Source organism: Littorina saxatilis, linkage group LG12, assembly GCF_037325665.1.
Source record: "Littorina saxatilis isolate snail1 linkage group LG12, US_GU_Lsax_2.0, whole genome shotgun sequence".
Taxonomy (NCBI): domain Eukaryota; kingdom Metazoa; phylum Mollusca; class Gastropoda; order Littorinimorpha; family Littorinidae; genus Littorina; species Littorina saxatilis.
The window spans coordinates 36685153-36702274 of NC_090256.1; the positions used below are offsets into that span (position 1 = coordinate 36685153).

The 17122-nt window shown below is 41.7% G+C and overlaps 2 protein-coding genes across 3 annotated transcripts; one reads left to right on the plus strand and one right to left on the minus strand.

Moving 5' to 3' along the window:
* Nucleotides 1-225: 225 nt before the first annotated feature.
* LOC138981858 (uncharacterized) lies at nt 226-3469 on the minus strand. The gene is made up of 2 exons (XM_070354972.1): nt 3336-3469; nt 226-2787 (listed from the first exon to the last, which is right to left on the minus strand). The coding sequence occupies exon 2, from the start codon at nt 2744-2746 to the stop codon at nt 1148-1150; it is 1599 nt and encodes a 532-aa protein (XP_070211073.1). The 5' UTR covers nt 2747-2787; nt 3336-3469; the 3' UTR covers nt 226-1147.
* On the plus strand, nt 3331-15952 carry LOC138981862 (hydroxyacylglutathione hydrolase, mitochondrial-like). 2 transcript variants are annotated; one of them, XM_070354986.1, is made up of 9 exons: nt 3331-3602; nt 4680-4852; nt 5465-5529; nt 5993-6110; nt 6448-6553; nt 10103-10206; nt 12273-12374; nt 13060-13139; nt 13711-15952. In XM_070354986.1, exons 1-9 carry the CDS (start codon nt 3380-3382, stop codon nt 13802-13804), a joined length of 1065 nt encoding a protein of 354 aa, XP_070211087.1. In that variant the 5' UTR covers nt 3331-3379; the 3' UTR covers nt 13805-15952. The 2 variants fall into 2 exon arrangements, with proteins under 2 accessions (XP_070211087.1, XP_070211088.1); XM_070354987.1 differs by lacking the exon at nt 3331-3602 and adding an exon at nt 3705-3909.
* Nucleotides 15953-17122: the final 1170 nt, after the last annotated feature.

The window sequence follows — 17122 nt, forward strand, 5'->3', positions numbered from 1 at the left end:
GCTGGGGGTAGTACCACAGGTGCAAGCGATTAACCGCTTGGCACCAAAGTTTTGCTGAGAGAAAGAGGAAAAAACCAATTCGGGTGCACACAAGTTGTCGGTTTAAAGTGACCTATTTATGCACTGGCGATTTGTACTGGATCCCCTTTTGTACTATTACAGGACTCTTATAGGGAAAATAACGGATATCAAACCAAACGTATGTGTACTGCACTTTTCTCCACAAAAGCAACACATTGCTAAGTCTGTTCTTGCAATACATAGTACATGTCCAGTGGTACACGTCCCTGCGATGAAAGGACACTCTTGGGGTCAGTTTAAAGTGTCCCTACATTGCAGGTGGCCTGTCATGACAGGTATGTTTTGGTCAAGCTAATTGTCAAAGGGACTCCAGAAGGTGTCATTTCATGGGGAGGTGTCCACTCATCGGAGGGGCCTCTCATCGCAGGTACCCCTGTACAGTCAAACCTGTCTACAACAACAGAGGACCAGCTAAACGTGGTTCCTAAAGACAAGTGGTTCTTACGGAAAGGTTAATTATATATACAATAGAACCTCATCAGGGTTTCTTTAGAGTAAGCGTAATGAACAGGTGGTTGTCATCAAGATGCCGTTGCCAGGGCAGATTCGACTGTATAATCCTTTTCATTTTTTAAGTTGAACAGGTTGAGTCACTTGAGTCTACCATTGACAACAATGTACCTTTTTAAAAAAAAAATTTTATAAACTCACTCACTGCCAGTTACGAAAAACCTTTGGACACCTCACACTTTGTAGACAGTTTATATTGTAATAAAGAAAAATGCAAATGATTGTGTATATTGACATTGTATAAAAGATCCATCATCAACCCCCTTCTGAGGAATGATAAATTCCTGGCAACAGTGCACTTATTTTTTGGTACTTATTTGACTAGATCAGTTTTTGTATCCATGACCATGTCAATTCTTTCTAAACCTTCTCAAACAAAGTGACATCACAGATAATAATTAAATATGGAATGAAACTATTGGAACAAAACAGACGCAAACGTGCATATCTTTAGAGTTAAGTTCACATGTGTACGTTTGAATGTCAATTCTCACGTCAAGACTATTTGTTATGTTCTCTTGGCAGATTTGAAACAAATCTTGGTCCTCAGTAACGCTTATGAAGGCAGACTAAGGCAATCACCCTTAGCGCCGGAGCTCTCTGTCATTCTGATCCTGAGGGCATTTGCCATTCTGTTGAGCTGGTAGTACTCCGCCTCTGTGCGCAACTCACTCACCAGTCGCAAATCATTTGGCGGAAGGTGCTGCAGACTTGCAGGGCCATCGCGCAGGAAGTTCAGAATGTGACGGAAGTGGGTGCCATCACGGTCGATGAAGTAGCTGCCGTCAGAGTCGGGCTGGAGTGTGTGCTGGCCGCTAAACATGGTCTGCAGCCTGGATCCCTCCTCCTTGAGCATGGTGGCCAGGGAGGTGGTGTAACGCACACCGCCCACGTTCAGCTCCACTTTGCTAGCGGTGATGCTGTTCTGCTCTGCCAGTAGTGCTGCTTCTTTCTCAAAGCGATCCTTCTTTGTGAGAAATTCAGTCAGCATTGACTTGAACTTGGCCAGCTTGGAGTTAATCTCATGGTCTCTCTCGTTCAGCTCCTTTTCTCTGGCGTTGAGTCTTGTCTCCTGCCGTGCGACCTCTTCCATTTTCATTTTGCACTGCTGTTCCAGTGACTGATAGCTTGCCTTGGCTGACTTTAGCAGTTGTACGGTCCGGGCCTGCACTTTGTCTCTCTGCTCACTGATGACCTGGCTGAAGTTAGATACAGATTCATCCAGAAGCTGCTTCAGCTCTTCATCGCAGTCACTGCTCTTTGGCTCACTTTTGAAAAGATGATCCAGTGGTAAGTTATGGAATACGGCAGGAACTGAACCAGTTGTGGCGTGAAGGCTGCGTGTCGATGGCAGAACCGCAACATTGGGAGGAAGCACTTCAAGGCAGAGAGTCAGCTGCCACTGGTTGGCAACAAAGACAGTTGACAGTTCTTCCTTGACAGGTGTAACCCCTGCAATCACATGTGACAGGTGAGGTGCAGGTAATGCTTGTCTTTTCTGAAGCTCACTCAGCACCTCTGGGTATTTCTCACAGATGACGGCACCCACAGAGCTGCTGTGTCGATCGTACAGACTGAGGTCATCCAGCAGCACATCCACTCCATCATCACAAAACGACAACCACATACGCACATCTTTCTCAGGGTGCGCTGTCAGGGCACAACGAAGCTGGAACTCTACGTAGTCAAGGGACTCCCAGAAATAGATATTGACGTAAGGCTGCTTGAGACACTCACTGGACAGATCCTTCAGCAAGCAGCAGTAGGTGGTGAGAAAGTCTAGCTTGTTGTCAGCCAGAACGTAACCGCCGCTGCTCTGGGGCTCCCCACCAGCGGGTGAAGGTCCGACTGGGATGCCGATGTAGCTGCAGCTAGTCGTGCGTCTTCTGAAGGAGTAGCTGCTGTCCACGCCATACCAGGAAGCAAGGACCCTCCAGCTCTTCTCCCCTACGTACATGTTGTCGCTGTCCCAGTCTGAGGCAGACAGAGGTGGAACCTTCTGTGTCTGCTCTGTGTCATCTTCAATGAACTGTTGCAGTGCAGCTACCCACAGTTTGGACACAGCATACTCTCTGATGTCTGAAGGAGAAGCCAGCTCCTTCTGCACCTTTTGAACGAAGCGCACCTGGACTGGCCGTGGAGGTGCTTCTCCCATCTTCCATTTACAGTGTTGCTCTGCTAAAGTTGAAAGGCCGTCTGCAAAGAAAATCATGATGAAAAATCTATAATTTTGTCCAAGAGTTAACACGGATTCTGGAAATAAACATAATACTTTTTTAGAAGGGAGTTGCATGAAGTCCCAGCTAGTTAGTGAGCAAGCATGCACAGTCTAAGCTCATTTCTAGTTCAAGATGTAAAACGCTTCTGAGAACAGCCACCCCCCCCCCCCCCCCCTCCCAATTCCTGTTTTTTTCTTTTTTTTCAGTGACCGAACTGACATGCACACTGCATGCTCATTCCAACAACACATTCTGTGTGTGAGTGTGTGTGTGTGTGTGTGTGAATGTATTGTGCTAACGCAAACCTTACTGGTGAGACATTCGGTGATCGAGTGACAAAGACCAACTTCCTTTTGACAGGTAATAGTAATACAGCTATGACAACGCCTACTTTTGGTTTGTTCAATGTTTGCCGGGAGGGCTCTTCTATTGCGTAGTTATTTGTTGAGTAGTTATTTGCCATCTAATGGACACAAAAGGTGGAAATAAATCCATTATATTCACAAGTAAAGAAACTTGCCTAACCCGATTATGTGCACTGTCAGCAGACGACGTCTCAAACCAGATACATGTGTGTAGGATGCAGTTACCGATCGAGCGTCTGGTTCCACACAAGAAAATTCCAAGTAATAGGACACGGGACGGTACTCTCTTTAAACCGCATACCGGAAGTAACAGACGACGCAAATCTGTCGAACATTTTGAGGCAGTGGAGATCGCTAACCAAATCTATGTGGTATCTACAACGAGCTGCTTCCCGTTTGGCAATTATTGGTGCAAGTTTAAAAAGGGGTAAACCAACATTACCGAATGCAACGTGTTCATGTCTGTCATATCGTTTTTGTTGTTAATTCATTGTGTGTGCGCGGAGACAGGAAAATACGAGAGAAGAGAGACAAGAGAGAGACTAGAGAGAGAGAGCGAGCGAGCGATCTATAATCTTCCCAACAGTTGTTGAAAAGCAGTAAATAGTTTATTTTGATCTCTGCACCAATGGCACAACAGATTGTGCACTGTATTCAAAGTGAAAGGGCAGTGCAGGCGACGCTCCAGTCACAGTGACACATCACTTTCACAAAAGAGATCATAGGTTGACCAGGTGAAGTATAGTTGTGCTAAGGTGGTGTACACAGTAGACAACGCCTTTGGTTACCTGACCAGACTGTTGTTGAGAAAAAATTCAGAGATTCAAGGAAACTTGTAAAAGCATTAGCATTAAGAGTAAGTAGTACAAGTAACAAAATTAAAGTTCCATATTTTAATTGAGAACGTACATAGCTGTAAATGAAAACCTCTTGTTTGCAATACTGATTTTGTTTCAAAACTAAAAACGGATTTTAAAAAATTGTGGTAAATATTTTGTACATGATGTGAAACTGACCATCTTCAGCAGGGATGGCCAAATCGTCCGCCCGGTCGCCAGGGGCGAGTAAAAAATCCGCCGGGCTAGTAGAAATCGCCTGGCAACTCGCCCCCCTGGCCAATGAAAATTCTGGTCAAATGCGACCATTTTGGTTGTAATATCGAGTTGTAAAGCCATATAAACACTGCAGATCAACTGTGGTATGTGCCGGGCCAGCGAAATTTCTGCCGGGCTTCCGGCTAGTGACTTTCTTGAAGTTACTAGCCCGGCTAGCGAATTAAAATTTTGAGATTTGACCATCCCTGTTCAGACATTGGATTTCCTGAACTACAGATACATTATTTAACCTAGTGTAAGTTCGTATGCATAGTAAAATCATTGTACATATGATAGATCATAGTATAAATGTACAGTTAATGACATAAAAAGAAGCGATACACAGATGTAATGCACTTTATCTGCAGTACCATCATTACTTGTTCAAGAAATGAGTGATTTTTTGACAGGAACATTGCCAAGACTACAGCTTGTGAATCATTCTCATTCATCGGAGGTACTGACAAAGCACATCGACATGCGTGTGCGCTTGATCCCAGCTTTGGAGGACAACTACATGTACCTCATCATTGATGAGCAAACCAAGGAATGCGCAGCAGTTGACCCTGTGGAACCTGATAAGGTTTATAATTTTCTTAGCATATGTTGAGCCTTTCTTGATTTGGTTAGATACTCATCTTAAAGCCATATGTACTCGATGACTATACACGCTAATTGCTTTACCAACAGCTGGAGACATGCTAAATTAAGTTCCCTGCAAAATATTGTGGTCTAGGACCCCTTCAATGTTGAGATATTTGAATTTTTATTTTGATCTAGATCGTCCTATTTATAGATTTGCCAACAGAGGTAGCGTTGACGCAAGGGAAATAACTCCGCGTCTTTGTTGACATCCTCACTTTTTCAGAGGCTAGAACAAGCTGTAATGCATGTATATGGTCCGCGCATTGCGACATATCGTCATTATATGGCCTTATGATGCATTTGACATCGATTGTGGGCAAACTACACATCGTAAACACGGGAGCGAGTTAGTAAGCCTTTAATGAGGTACGACATTGCCTACACAAAACAAGACATTTTTCACTTATACACCCAGATGCAGTCATACACGAACGCACCATACACGACGCTCACACCCACACCCACACACACACACACACACACACACACATGCATGCATACATACAAAGGTTGGAAGGGACTACATCTTCTTTTTTGCTGTCTGTTGCAGGTTCTTAGTGCTGTTGAAGAGGAAGGGGTGAAACTGAACACTGTCATCACTACACATCATCACTGGTAAACAGCTGATATGGCTGTTATATACCCGTACAGTCATACTTAACCGCAAGAAACTGTAAACCCAACACAATCTGATGTGATTAAGTAATGACTTAATAATCTCATGAGCATGGCAGCTTTCTGTGTGTGAATGTGTAGGGGTGGGGGTTGGAGTTGGAAAGGAGGGGGGGGGGGGGGGGGGGTATTTGTTTTGAGTTTGTTGGAAGGTGTAAATGTCCCTCATTTGCTGAGTGAAGGTCTTAAATAGTTCATGTCAGATGAGCCCAGATTAAAACAAAATCCATTCTTCTTCTTTTCACCCATTCAATTGTGTATTTGTTTGTTTGTACTTAATTTCTTACTCTGAACTTGCTTGGTAACATTCATGAGATTTTGATGATGCAGTTTACTATCCTTACAGATGACCCAACTGTGTTACAGTATCTGCCCTGACAATTTCTTGTTATGCAATTTGATGCAGGGATCATGCTGGAGGCAACGAGAAGCTTCTGGAAACGGCTGGCAAACTGAAAGTGTATGGAGGTGACGAAAGGATTGGAGCGCTCACCAACAAAGTCACTGAGGGTGACCAGTTTAATGTTAGTACAAGGTGGTTTTTTTGTCCTGTAGCTTCAACAGCTTCTGACGTAATGACAGCATGGAAAAAGTTGATATAAAATACTTGTTATTACTTTTTTAGGAACACTGAAATCAAGACCACAGCCTTTGTGTTTGTGCGACTTTATATTTATAAGTTCTTTTTTATTTACCATAAGAGGTTCCAATATTTGAGGAAATGAGGGGAATACTGTACATTGAATGAACTATGATTCCATGGGAAAACCCATAGTTGAGGAAAGAACAGAACTTCAGTATGATGAGCTGACTAGTTTTTAGCATTTATACTCCGAGCACCATGCTGTTTCTTGTCAACAGATTGGTTCCCTGAAAGTGCGCTGTCTGTTCACCCCCTGCCACACCAGTGGTCACATCTGTTACTTCATTACTGGACCCTCTGGTGAAGAGCCAGCTGTTTTAACAGGTAGGTTGCACTGATTGAATACAGTGTTCTAGATGAATGGACGTGTAGCAAAGACATGTACGCGTATGTGTAGATAGTGCGTCACCCATGACTCACTTTTTTTCTCCAATGTTCCAAATCATACGTTGTTTTGCTCCCACCAAGACTGCAGATCTTGGCAAACGCGTGACGTAAAAACTAGATTTGATGACGTTACCCGTACACGTGCTGAAAAGTGCCGCATCTAGATCTTGCTATTGACTGACTGACTGATTGACGGTGGTCACATCTGTTACTTCATTACTGGACCCTCTGATGAAGAGCCAGCTGTTTTTACAGGTAGGATGCACTGATTGACTGACTGGTTGATTGACTGACTGACTGACTGACGGTGGTCACATCTGTTACTTCGATCATTACTGAACCCTCTGGTGAAGATCGAGCCAGCTGTATTTTTCAGGTAGGATGCATTGATTGACTGATGATTGATTGATTTATTGGTTTGGCTTTCATATATATAGCAATGATTGCTTTACTGATTGATTGACAGATGGATGGGCGAGCTGGCGGGCGGACTGCATGGCTGGCTGACTGACTGACTGACTGACTGACTGAAGAAGTTTGATTGATTGATTGATTGATTTGTCTTTCATGTAGATGAGGTACTTTGTATTTGAGCTGACGTTTGGAAGCATCTGCAGGGATGGCGTTAGGCATCGGACATAGACCGATTAAGAGGCTCAAATGTCCGATTCACATAGCCGCATGGCGGTCAGATGTCCTATAGTTTTGAACGGAGCGCTGGCATTGTCCGATGAGAACTCAATTCCTTCGGACAGCGCGATATTCGTTAATGTTCATTTCAAGATACACATTTTCAAAAAGCGACCAAGCACTCTCGCGTACAGGTGCACTGAAGTTGTGCAGTGGGGATCTTGCGTTTGGGTGACACCCGTCTGCAGCACATTAACCCCCTTGACTGCCTTATGACGGGTATACCCGTCATACCCATCTTCTCCGTTCAGGAATTGTCCAGAAATGCTACGTCACTGCTGACACACAAATAGCAGCCAATGGCTTGGAAGGATACCTCATTCTCATGAATAAACATAAATGGTGACGTGGTTTTGCGTCTGAAGGCTATTTTCGGCCTTGGCGACAGGGTAGGGGAGAAAAATCACGACTCGTCAAAATGGCTAACGGTGACAGTCGACCGGGCCCTAGTAGGGAAAAACAAAGCCGGACTGACGCTACAGGCGGTGCAAATGATTATGGATACTGACAGGGGAAGGGGGAGATCTTCTTTCGGACGATTCGTTGGAACAGGTAGATGACAGTGATTATAATCCTTTCTTGGAGCAAGCAAAACAGCCACCTGTGTTTGATCCACAGGCACCTGAAGATGCGCCGGACTGATTTTTCAAAAGTTCATATTTAAACATCATTATAAGCCAAACTAATTATTATTTCCATGATTAGACACTAAAAACAGATTCTTGGTTCAATTTCCTTTAAAAATAACATAGGTTTTACTTACCTACCTACTGCCAGTTTGGAGCTAGAATTTTTTGTGAATTATTACACCCCGAACTCCAATATTCCCTGGCAGTCAGGAATGCACATACGCAATTTTTGATTGGCAGCGAAAGGGTTAAAGTTAGGAGTATGGGAGACAACTCCAACTGACTAAGTCTTGCGTCTGCTTTTGCTTTCAGTTCGAGACATTTTGACAAAGCGCACCGAGTTATGCCACCAAAAAATAAAAATAAAGCCTGCCAAAGTTCAACAAAAGCTGAACACATTTGGCTATTCAACGGCATCCTGTGCTACATTAGGGTCAAAACCAGGGGGGAACACGGCGAGCGTCATTCTTGAAAATGAACAAATTCTGACGTCTTGTTGAAATTTCTGAAAGCGGTTAAATGTCCTATTGATGCTGAAGAGCTAGGACAATTTGTCCTATAGGTATGAATTTGTTGCAACATCCCTGCATCTGTGCAGGTTGGCAGAAGAGCACTCTGCTGATCAGTTGACTAATCAGTTCATTAAGTACACGTATCTCATTTACTGTATGGGCTTTATGTTGAAAGCAGGGCTAATACTTTTCTGGTTCTCGCCGGAAAAACGGCTTTTAAAAACTTTTAAAACAGGAAAATCCGGTTTCTTAGAGTCAAACTTATTTTTATTTTCATTGTACAGTTTGGATAGTTAATGGAGGCAAAATGTGTATTATTGAGTCACTTGAGAAAAAGTGACTATGTAATCGGTCAGTGTTAGTCTGTCCGGCCGTCCGTCCGGCCGGCCGTCCGTAGACACCACCTTAACGTTGGACTTTTCTCGGAAACTATCAAAGCGATCGGGCTCATATTTTGTTTAGTCGTGACCTCCAATGACCTCTACACTTTAACGATGGTTTCGTTGACCTTTGACCTTTTTCAAGGTCACAGGTCAGCGTCAAAGGAAAAATTAGACATTTTATATCTTTGACAAACTTTTCTCGGAAACTATCAAAGCGATCGGGCTCATATTTTGTTTAGTTGTGACCTCCAATGACCTCTACACTTTAACGATGGTTTCGTTGACCTTTGACCTTTTTCAAGGTCACAGGTCAGCGTCAAAGGAAAAATTAGACATTTTATATCTTTGACAAAGTTCATCGGATGTGATTGAAACTTTGTAGGATTATTCTTTACATCAAAGTATTTACATCTGTAGCCTTTTACGAACGTTATCAGAAAAACAAGGGAGATAACTAGCCTTTTCTGTTCGGCAACACACAACTTAACGTTGGGCTTTTCTCGGAAACTATAAAAGTGACCGGGCTCAAATTTTATGTGAACGTGACTCATTGTGTTGTGAATAGCAATTTCTTCCTGTCCATCTGATGCCTCATATAATATTCAGAACTGCAAAAGTGACTCGATCGAGCGTTTGCTCTTCTTGTTTTATGTTATTAACATACATTTTGGTACCAGGAGAGGCCTGCCGCCGTGGACCCTGGGCTTTCAGGTTTTTCACTTTTTGTGTGTGTTAGCCCTGTGAAAGAAGTCACGTTCCAAAATGATCAGGTTTTGTGTTTGGTGTCTCCATGTGCACACTGTGGAGTTCAGGGTTTAACCTGGGAGAAAAAGGCAATGGGACATTTGTCCCCCTCAACCAAATTCCGAGGGGACATAGTCGAAGGCAAGAAGCGCCAAAGAGGCCTGTACGCGTTTTGACCAAAGATGCAAAATAGTGCAATATGGTGCCATCTGAGAATAAGCCGCTATATCGTGTTATCTCTGTATGTGTGTGTGTGTGTATATAATCCGATGTAAAGTGTACATTTGCTGGCGCAGTGGAACATAATCTCAATGCGCCCTTTGACGCACTGACGCAAATTGTGATGGGACATTTTCAGATTTAATGCACCAATGGCGCAGGGCGCACTAGTAAATGAAACCATGGGAGTTGATGGATCTTCAGCGGCTCTTGATTTGTTGCATTGATTTCTTTCACTGTTGTTTTGTAAGCTGATCTTTTTGACTGTTGATATGGTGAAATCAAATATATATAATTATGTGTTTTTAGGTGACACATTGTTTGTGGGTGGGTGTGGCAAGTTCTTTGAGGGGACAGCAAAGGAGATGTACACAGCACTGGTAGAAAAACTAGCATCTCTGCCTCCTGAAACAGTAAGTTTGTGAGAAAGAAAAAAGTTAAATTGTAGATGAGTTGTTCTTTGCTACTGGTCACAAGTGGGAGTCAGTTCACACGGACGCATTTTTCAATACAGCCTAGGGAAGAAACTGGTCACAAAGCACCCAGTACATGCCAGAGAGATAGGAGAATCAGCACAATCAAAGAAAATACCAAAATCATTCAATAGATATGGAAATATTAAGATTTACTGTGAAAATGCCAGCAAAAATGGCGTCCAAAAACGGGAACGCACACTTGGTGCGTCTTTGAAGACTTACCTCCCGTTCTGTGTTGTTGAAAATAGTCGTGTTTGTGCTGTTTTTGTTGAAATAGTATCTAATAAAACTGATGCAGTTCTTGAAATGTTGCAAATTATTGTTGTCTTTGTGAAATGCGGGAGTGTTCTGAGGCGTAATCTGCATACGGCTGATGTCCCACATAGGGTACCCCACTTCGATCAGCGTATCATTCCAAATGAGCTTCATAGTAGAAAAGCAGATACACTACCAAAACACTGCATAACAGATCTACAAGACTGAGCCAGAATCATTGAAATTTACTTCCTGTATAAAATATTGCAATCAAATTTGTTCACGCCGTCCCACATGCAACGCAGGTTACCCTCGCCTTCGATTCAAAGTAACTCCACTCTGACTGAATTACCATCGAAACGCAGATACCGAACTGATTCGGAGATACATGCCACACATTTATGATATTTTACACACAAATTTCAACTGTGTTGTTTCACGATAAACAGCCATAAACAAACAAATGTGGCGCCGTCACGTCGCCTCGGAAGGAGAAACGCAGGTTACCAAGAGGTTGTTTCCGATACCTGTCTGATTAAAATCATCGTTTTTCACGAATGAAGGCTCTTGGCAGATCAGGCGAGTTGGAAACTGTCTATGAACTTTCATTTAATGTCAAATGCGTACATTCTTGTCGATATTGTTACCTTTGGGTTCATAAAGGAAGTCAATGGTCGTGTTTTTCAAAAGTGACTTTTGTCAGCATAGAACTTACTGTGCTTCGATCATTGACTGAGAAGAATCTTCCGATGACACTAGTTCATTTCACTACGCGACTGGAGATCTGCAAGGAAACTTATGGCAGGGGAAATAAGCTTAACTGAAGACGAATAAGCGGAGTAACTGTTCTTCAACGGATTGCTCTCACTGATCTAAATATTTAGATATTGTCTTCTGCTAGTCTGCTAGTAAGTAGTCTTCGGTCGTGTGAAAGTCACATCTATTTCGACTGTGTGCATCGATCCGTGTAGTGAAATGTTGATCTTTGATGATTTGGCAACATAACTTCGCTAAATGTGCTTCGAGTGTATCTCCCCGTTAACCATTTGAAAACGTCTTTTAACAAGACCATGTTTCAAATTTGCTATTCCAAAAGTACCCTATGACACGACTCGAGTGGCAAAGAACATTCTCTGCAATTCCTGTCTCAGTCCGTGCAGCCGTTTCGGGTCCTATCGTCATCATACAAGCATAGGCCTACACACAGACACACAAGAACCAGCTTTAAAAGTTAGATTATGTAAGAACCATTTGAACCAGTGATTTTTTTCTTATGTACATCAGATACTACAGTATTTCTGCTTTATGAAAAGCTATATTTCAGAAACAAAACTAGAGATTTGAATTTTGACCACTTTTCCCCCTTTCTGTCACCAGTACTGAAGAACAACTCAGGTGTAAAGTCAAAAATACTAAGGATCTCCAACAGAATCAAGCAAGAAAGCAAAGCTGAAAAAGACTCCTAAACAACTAGGACGTCACAAAGACAGCAAGCAAATTCAATTTCTTCTCATTAAATCAGATGTTTTTTGGAGTTACTCATGATTAAGTTCAACTTTATAAGAACAATTTTCCTGTTAAAAGGTTTGTGTGTGTCATATTTGTCAATTTACCTTTTCTGTGTTTTTACAGTGTACTTTCAAAATGCTAAAAGAAGTGAACAGTTTGAGTTTGTTTATAAAAAGTCTGTGGTTGTTTTCAAGCCTTGCATCTGATGCAGATTGTAACGTAATACATTTTTGTTTCAGAAAGTGTACTGTGGCCATGAATACACTGTTAGCAATTTGAAGTTTGCTGCTCATGTGGAGCCAAGCAGTAACGCTGTCAAGTCCAAGATAGCTTGGGCCACAGTAAGTTTCAAGTTCTTGAGATTTTGATTTCATACTTTTGTGTTATTCAATAATTCAATAAAAGACAAATCAAAGAAAGAAAAGCAAGACTAAATACATTTATAAAACAGCCAAATGTATTTAACACTTTGTACCCCACCTATGTTGACCAAGTTTTTTTTAAACCGAGACCAGCTGAGCTGCAGCAGGTCACTCAGAATTGTAGTAACTGTGTATTAACACGCTGGAATGCAGGCGTTAGATGGACGTGACATGAAGCGACTGAAGCTAACAGTCTGAGCGGATATATCCGTACCTGGTCAGATAGAGCCATATGAGTGGGTACGGATATATCCGTACCTGGGAAACAATGAGTTAATATTTAAAGTAGGATTGACAAACTGTCAGTTGCAGGGCTGTTAGGCCTGATATCAATTTTGCAAGTCGATTTTGCAGTCTACTTCACGAAGCTCACTGCACAAATCTTTGACGCTGAATTTTTGGCAAAAAAAAGTCTGCATTAAGTTGACTTTGGGCTCAATTAAGTACAGCCTTTACAGTTTGTTGCAATTGATCCAGGATTTAAGAAACAAATGTTTGGTGAGTTTCTCACATCAGGGGCATTTTTAAGGAACAAGTACACACATTTCAGTTCTATGGTAATGTTAAAGTGACCTTAAGAATCCCAATGTGTATCCGATTTCAGAGCCAGCGCAGCAAGAATGAGCCTACTGTGCCTTCAACGATCGCTGAAGAGATGCAGTACAATCCTTTCATGAGAGTCAGGTGAGTCCTAAAACAAAATTTGAAATCTTTGTTCTGACAAGTGACCCTACTCTTCAAAAAGGCCTTTCTTGTTTCTTGAGTGCTTGTTTACATGACACACTGATTTAAGGAGTTGATAACAGTAATCTTCTGCAATACAAAAAAAACTCTACCCAAGAATGGTTAATTTATGGAATGTTAAGTCATTGACAAAACTTAGCTCAAGTTAGACATTGCCTCTTCATTCTGGAGAGGGTGATTTATTCTCATCTTCTTGAAATGGAGGAACTAAGCAAAACGTCACTGAAATAGTCATTTTCTTTTAATGTTCTTGTTATTATTGACTGTCCGTCCACTTCAGAGATGACTACATCAAAGTACTGGTGAATGTTTTGTTTTGTCAATAATGAAACGGTCCATAAATTAACCTTACTTGATTTTGAAAATTAAGCAGGCAGTCTATCTGTTTCGAGTTTCTTTTTGTATCTTCTGTGCTTTTGCCTTGCAAACATTCTGGATATGTGTTTTTGTGCCTGCATTATCATGGTGCATGTGGTTGCTAATTCATGTGTTCATTTTGTGTTCATCACAGAGAGTCTTCAGTTCAGAGCCATGTTGGCAAGGAAGACCCTGTACAAGTCATGGACCTCCTGCGCACAGAAAAAAACAACTTCCGTGCAACGTAATTACTACGCGTTTGGATGAAGAGACTTGTGACAGAATATTTTTAATTAATTAAAATTATGATTTCTTGATTTCTTCTGCACCAGTTTTTTGTTTTCTTTTTTTACTGTTGAGCTTAACCGTTCCATTATGGTAATGATGACTATGCCTATGTACATGTTCATTTTCAAGCTAAAAGAAATGTTAACCAGGCCGTTCGCTTTATTGTTTCCTAAACAACATGACTGAATATGAGTTATCAATTGCAAAGTAAAAAGAAGGCAAAGCTCAGGTTTTGTCCAACATGTAAACATTCAAATATTGTAAAATATGAAAAAAACAACTTCCGTGCAACGTAATTACTACGCGTTTGGATGAAAAGACTTGTGACAGAATATTTTTAATTAATTAAAATTATGATTTCTTGATTTCTTCTGCACCAGTTTTTTGTTTTCTTTTTTTTACTGTCCAGCTTAAGCGTTCCATTATGGTAATGATGACTATGCCTATGTACATGTTCATTTTCAAGCTAAAAGAAATGTTAACCAGGCCGTTCGCTCTATTGTTTCCTAAACAACATGACTGAATATGAGTTATCAATTGCAAAGTAAAAAGAAGGCAAAGCTCAGGTTTTGTCCAACATGTAAACATTCAAATATTGTAAAATATGTTTGACTTGGTAAAAGCTTTTTCGTTTCATGTAACATGCAGATCGAGCAACATTTCTACTGACACAAACTCAGGAAAAATACCTTTGTCTTTGTTAATTAAAGGCACAGTAAGCCTCCCGTAAACCATCACAGATACTGTCAGGCTTTTACACACAGTACAAACACCATTTCATTTAAACACTCGCCGCTTGAGAACATTCTAGGTGCCCTCCATAAAGAGCGAGCAATTTTCAAAGAATTTATTTTTGTGTGGTTTATTTTACCTCTGAGCCATTGTGAACCCGTATAATCCAGTTTCCCTTTTTTCACAATTTAGCCGCCAGTTTGTCATTTCAATGCAAATCTCTGTAAGCTTATTTGCAATAGCACGTTCTTGTGTACCTTTGAATCTGAAATGCAAGATTGAAACGGCTGCGAACTAGAGCAGTGGCGGTTTACGGTTCAGAGGAACTGGCGCCAGGCAGCGTCGTCTGCTACGAGAACCACGGCCTTGCGTGACCCTGCTTCCGGGCTATCTTTTTTTAAACTTTCAAAACTTCGTATTGTTTTGATCTTGTCTTGCTGACAGTATCTGTTGGTTTCAAGATACTGTTAGGCTTTTACACACAGTACAAACACCCTTTCATTTAAACACTCACCGCTTGAGAACATCCTAGGTGCCCTCCGTAAAGAGCGAGCAATTTTCAAAGAATTTATTTTTGCGTGGTTTATCTTACCCCTGAGCCATTGTGAACCCGTGTGATCCAGTTTCCCTTTTTCACAAGGTTGTCATCAGTTTGTAATTCGCTGTGAGCTTATCTGCAATAGCACGTTATTATGTACCTCTGACTATGCACGAAACAAACGGCTGTGGTTCACAAGAACTCTCGCGATGGCTATTGACTGTTCAGAGGAACTGGCGATAGACATAAACCGTCGTCTGCTACAAGAACCACGACCTTGCGTGAACCTGCTTCTGGGCGTTTCTTTTTTCAAAATTTTAAAATTTCGAATTGTACTGATCTTGTCTTGATGAAGAAAGAAATCTTTTATGATTTCAGAATTTTTGTGTAACAAGCTGTCAATTTATTATTTAGATTTTAAAAGTTAGGTCTAGCGCCAAAACGCACCACGGTCTGATTGTCTGACACAATCCGCAAAATTAATTCTTTGAACATTTCTCGCTCTTTACGTAGGGCACCTAGGATGCTCCCGTTTGGTGAGCGTTCAAATGGAAGGGTGTTTGTATTGTGTGTAAAAGCCTGAGAGTATCTGTGATGGTTCATGGGAGGCGCACTGTGCCTTTAATATCTGAAAGATTGAACTTTGTGAAGCTTTTTCTGAATTTGCAAACCATTAGTTTTAAAAGATCAGTTCCATTTATTACTTTGTTATTGATTTATGGATAGTTATTAATAATATCCCAGACCATGTAAATTATCATTGAATTAAATGTGACTGTTGAAAGAAACTACTTGTGCCCTGTAATTTACAATAAAATGAAATAAAGGGGTGAAATTATTTCCTTTTCAGCCTTGCATGTATTCCTGCACATTTTGTGTGTGTGTGTTCGTGTGTGTGTGTGTGTGTGTGTGTGTGTGTGTCATGATGATGTTTGCACTCACACATGCAAGGGGGCACTGTAGGGAAAGTAACACACATACATCGTTACAAAAATCTTTTAACCACTTTCTTTTAACCTGTGTTAAGAATTGAGCAGATAAAATTATGATGAATGATTTGTGTGGTAGTGTGTGTACGTGCTTAATAATAATAACAGGTTGCAAGCTCTGTTGAAGAAGAGAATTGCTATTATACTGTAAGCTGGTTTGCTTTTTTGACTCGACTTGGGTGCTCAGGTAGAAAGTGCAGGAAGGACAAAACACACTTGCAAACCGGCCCCCGTAGCGCAGTGGTTAGCGCATGTGTTGTTGCTGTTCAACCACGATCCTTCAAAATACTCAATGAAAGACTGACAACACGCCCTCAGCGCGGTTCCTCAGCGTTCCTCCGCTTGTTCATGAAGAGGGAGGTAGCGTGCATGAAAGAATCCTCATCTGGGCAGAGCTGAAGGTTAACGATGTCTTCTCTGACGGATGCTCGAACCTTCTTATCTTTGATTTTGACTAACTGTTTGTCAACGTTCATGACTACGTGACTGCCCAGCACATGCGCTTTTTACTCCGGCGCATGGCCAAATGCAGCGGTGAATCCATTTCTGATCGCAGGTGCAGCATCGGAAATCCGAAGTGCGTCGGAGCAAACGATTCTTCACCAGATGAGACGAGGCGGCTTACGCCATGCGCGACCGACGAAAACACAAACGAAAAATCCTCGTGAGTTTCCGTTTTGAGTCGTGGGGGTGGAATTTACGATTTACGTCAGAAAAGCCCAAAATTAATACCGGGAATCCGGCCTGCCAAATGAGTTTGTAGGTGGCATCAGCTTGGACCGGACATGTCTTGTTTTAGACCCCAGCTTCAAAAGTCTTTTCGTGGACATACAAATCCAGAAGAACTTGGACTCTCTTTCGCCGTACTCACAATTAAAACCACAAACAAAGGGCGCATCATCATCTTCAGGGACAACTTCAAGTTTCGGCTTTCGGCCCAGGCGGAAAGCTCTCCAAGAGCGGAATCAGTATGTTTTCCATATTCGCGGATTTTCATTCTAGAGAGGTAGTTGGTGAGC